Source organism: Alnus glutinosa, chromosome 4 (assembly GCF_958979055.1).
Source record: "Alnus glutinosa chromosome 4, dhAlnGlut1.1, whole genome shotgun sequence".
In the NCBI taxonomy this organism is placed as follows: Eukaryota; Viridiplantae; Streptophyta; class Magnoliopsida; order Fagales; family Betulaceae; genus Alnus; species Alnus glutinosa.
This window is the reverse complement of record NC_084889.1, coordinates 3,632,256-3,636,626: the sequence shown is the minus strand read 5'-3', so window position 1 is coordinate 3,636,626 and position 4,371 is coordinate 3,632,256. Positions and strand designations below refer to the sequence as shown.

Here is a 4,371-nt window from a genome sequence, read left to right as displayed (position 1 = left end):
AGTAAAGAAAACCGTTGTCCAAAGATTCAGAAAATGAAAAATAAAGATTAAGCTCTCAGTTTTTGAACTGAAATTGAGAAATTTCAGCTTGATGAATTGTGTACTTCTTGACGTTCTTGCAAGGCTTTACGTGGATGACATAGCTCTTGAAACTAACATTATCTTGCTCCTTTTGTTAGAACAACACATTCCAACTAACACAGTAGCCTACTTTTCAAGATGAAATCCATAATCATTTGATTTAATCAAAGCAATATGAAATATCTCATCGAGATGGCTTTAATGGAATTGATTATTTTTAAGCTCGGACCCAAGTGATTTGTAAGAATTATTGAAATTTTATGTACAAGATGAAGTGGGATTTCATAAGTATGAAAATAATCAAAAGATTTAATTTGGTACTCAAAGATAAGAGGTAGTAAATTATATATTTGTTATATATGTGATTTATAATAATTAAACTAATATAAAAGACAACGAATAATTTTATTGTATGATATGTTACACTGTGTGAAAGTATAATGGCCATGGGCTAGACTGTATGGTTAAAGAGATTTACTTTTATGTTTGGTCTTGGATCAAATGATTAGTTGTAACGGGCGGACCATTTACAAATGGGGTCACTAGGACAACTTTCCAAATAGAGTGGGCAACCCAATGTCTAATTTGATCGGGCCATTAGTATATGATGGTATGCAGCAAAATCCGGGACACCAGTATTTTACTATAGATTCCTCGAGACAGCGCCAAACATAGGTTTTATTCATGATTCCAGGCATTAAAATATAAATGAATTATTATAGGAATTGTGTTTCCTATACTTGAAAGTAAATTACTCATTTTTCTACTGGCATAATAACGGGGACAACATGTATATTTTTGTAAAACACATGTCACGTTTTATAAAGGATATAGAATGTTATCTAACGCTTATTGCATAACCAGCTTTGTGATAATTTACTTATTAAGTCGTAAACTTACGCAATTACTTTTCACTATGAAATACTTTGTTATTTTGCAGGTTAACAGGCTTGCCAGATTGATCTTTAGATGGGAGTATTTCACTGAGTTGAAAATACTAAGTTCATGACTCTTTTGGGAGCTCTTTGTTTATATTCGATAATTGATGTTAAATTTTTGAAGATATTTTAGTATTAACTCATATCATTTTTATTCCACTTTCCGCTATATGATTTACTCTTGTAAGTTAAGTGTTCAGGATAATACTACCAATTAATTACCAGTTAATAGGTGTTGAGTCTTGTTAGTAATATTCCAAATAAATTAAATAAATTGATTAATTTTAGAGGCGGTACAACCCAAGACCTCCCAAACAACTGAATAGTTGACATATTGATAATTGATAATTAATATTATTCATCAATCCCCAACTTAAATAAGCATTACAAGCTAAGACACTGATAAGAACAGAGTCGATGCATTGGGTTTTGAACTACATATATTGATAAATACTATTACTACTAAACTAATGATGGAGGAGATATATATCTTTTTATTCTAGAATTCTAGTGAGAAGATATGCTCTTACTCTTGGAGTCCTTTTATTGCATGCCTACATCTTACTTCCCTTTAATCGTGAATGATTATTGCCACGTATAACATAAGCACATACACTTCAATAACCCAAAATGTAAAAAAAACATAAGGAGGAATCCTTGCGCACACTAATTATTACAGAGTAATGTTATTTAGTAGATTATTATACGATTGTCATACGACTTAACAATGTGGAAGTAAAAGTCAGCCCTAAGATCAAAACTTGTTAAAAAGAAACTCAATGGCTGATTTTACTGGCACGTCATCCTAATTGTATGGCAGCCGTAGAACAATTTACTCAATAGTGTTACTCATTATTTTGTACTTTGCATTTTAGTTATCAAATATCTAATCAAACCATGCGTATAGTTGAGTGGCAAGGCGTGGAGTGAGATGGACTTCAACGGGTGTGGTTTTCTCGTTGTTAATTCCAACTTTCTCGGTCATGTCCACGGGCTCATCTGACGGGGTTGCAATTTCAAAAGCCTGCAACAAGGTGGCAAGTGTGAGTTGCATAACCTGTAACGCTAATGAGGTTCCCGGGCACCCTCTTCTACCGGCACCAAATGGTAACAATTCGAAATGCTGGCCCCTAACATCAATACCCTTATGGGTTGTAAGGAATCTTTCTGGCCGAAATTCATTTGGATCAGACCAAACGTGTGGGTCTCGATGGATTTTTGCAAAATTAACAAGGAGTCGCGTGCCTGCTGGAATGTGGTAGCCAGCCAAAGTACAGTCTTCTGTGGACTCATGTGGGACAGATAGCGATGCGGCAGGGTGTAAACGCATTGATTCTTTGAAGATAGCTTGGAGATAGACCAAGTTTTTCGTATCTGATTCCTTTACTTGCCTCTCCCTCCCAATCTGGACATCTATCTCTTGTTGTGCTTTCTTTAGAGCTTCCCGATTGTTAAGAAGTAGAGACAGAGCCCATGTCAATGTTGTTGCTATTGTGTCTGCGCCCGCTACGAGAAGGGACTACAAAAGCATGAAAGCTTGAGGTCACTCATGTTTCAAAAGCACCAAAATTAAATGCCTTGTAGGTATTAATAAGAAGAGAAATGTTAAAGCTCTTTCTAGCGTTTTTTTGGTGTCTTTCTAGTTGACATGGAATTAAAAATTAAAAAAAAATCTCAAAATATAACCTACGAAATGCAATTTTTTAAGTAAAAAAAAATTAAATCGACGTTATCCAAAAGGACAATTAAAAGGTGTTAAAAGGGTTCTAACATTTCTCTAATAAGAATAATTTAAAACAAAAACCATCCGAATAAATAGGTGTAAAGTCCACTTAAAACACGTGCATCAGATAGTTTGAAATGAGTACAATTATATATGGATGTGAAGATCAGTAGAAAGATTTTGGTTGTTATTCTTCCCATCACAGACTTGATGATGCCTATGCCTATCTGATAGTAGACTAGTAGTTGATGAATGGCAACCACTTGGTTAACAAGATAATCATGTTCATAATATTCAAGGTGGAGCAAAAAGCCTCCAGGTATATGTTCGTGTGTGAATATAGTTTTAGGATATATCAAAAGCTTACCAGACATGTAGCTTTAGTGATTGTATCAGCATCATGATTGGAGTTCTCTTCGTTGTCAGTAACAATAGACAACATCACATCCATAAAGTCTCTGTGTCCCTTTGCCTCACCGGAAACCTTCCTTTGCTTATGTTCTTCTAACCAACCTTCAACCACAACATCAAATTCTTTTGCAGTTCGCTTCATTGCTCTCTCGTACCCTCCCAAGTCCAACCACCTTAGGTAAGGAAGCGCATCTGCTACCACAACCGTACCACTCAACTGAAAGAAATCTTTTAAAATCTTCTGGGATTGATCGTTCCATTCATTCTCATTCTTGGTTGCTGTCCCATCAAATCGCTTCCCAATAACCATCCTAAATAATATATTTTGGGTTAGGGACCCAAACCATCTCTTCATCTCTACCAACACGTTGTTGTTCTTGACCCAGAGCTCATATATCTCTTTTATAGATGTATTTACTTCAGACTCTCGGATGTCTTTGAACATCTCAAGGCGGTGGTTTGAGAGTACCTCGACGGTAGCTATTTTACGCACTTGGCGCCAGTGAGGACCGTAAGGGCTAAGCACAAACAAGGCATAGTTGTAGCCCATGAGTTCTGAAGCTATAGCTTTTGGACGGCTGGCAAAGACTTTGTCATGGGTGGTGAAGCACTCTTTAGCAATCTCCCAACTGCTCACTATGAGAGCACGATGTACGCCAAGCCGGATAGTGAAGATTGATCCATACTTATCGGCCATGTTACCCAATGTTATATGGGCTGGTTTTGACCCTCGTAATTGGTGGAGGTGGCCAATCAAAGGCCAGGCGCCACCAGCTTCTGGTGGAAGTGTTGTTTTGCGAGGAGTTATTTGGGCTCTTCTTACTATCCATAATAGAAAGAAGAGGAACAGAAAAAAAGCAAGGATAGTGGTCATGAAAGTTGTAGAGGATGCGTGAGAAAAGAGCATACTTCTGCACGAACGATGGAGGTTTGAGGAGAAGAGGTATGGTCTGTTGTGGGCAATCCCTGGTATATATTCAAAAATTCAGGCTGATAATTCAATACGTGAATAATGATAATATACGAAAAATAAGCAAATTAATTGTATAAAGAAGAAAATTATGATAAGTGTGAGGTCATACACGCCGACTATTGAATTAACAATAATTAATGAAAGATTGCCAATGGCTTACAAAAAGTCGGAGGACACACGTACCGTTTGAAGAATTAGACCATAGAAATTTAGTCCCTTGAAGAACACGTACTGCTAGGACGTTG

At 36.5% G+C, this 4,371-nt stretch overlaps 1 protein-coding gene across 1 annotated transcript; it reads right to left on the bottom strand.

The window, feature by feature from the left end:
• Positions 1–1,665: 1,665 nt before the first annotated feature.
• LOC133866748 (cytochrome P450 CYP82D47-like) lies at positions 1,666–4,143 on the bottom strand. Its single transcript, XM_062303377.1, has 2 exons — positions 3,110–4,143; positions 1,666–2,538 (listed from the first exon to the last, which is right to left on the bottom strand). Exons 1-2 carry the CDS (start codon positions 4,058–4,060, stop codon positions 1,906–1,908), a joined length of 1,584 nt encoding a protein of 527 aa, XP_062159361.1. The 5' UTR covers positions 4,061–4,143; the 3' UTR covers positions 1,666–1,905.
• Between the last annotated feature and the right edge of the window lie 228 nt (positions 4,144–4,371).

What these genes read in the sequence shown, in the direction of transcription:
- LOC133866748 (XM_062303377.1), bottom strand. Translation starts at nt 4,060, where the DNA reads ATGCTCTTTTCTCACGCATCCTCTACAACTTTCATGACCACTATCCTT. An exon ending in TCACTAAAGCTACATGTCTG is followed by an intron (nt 2,539 to 3,109) that starts GTAAGCTTTTGA and finishes ATGCTTTTGTAG; the next exon opens with TCCCTTCTCGTAGCGGGCGC.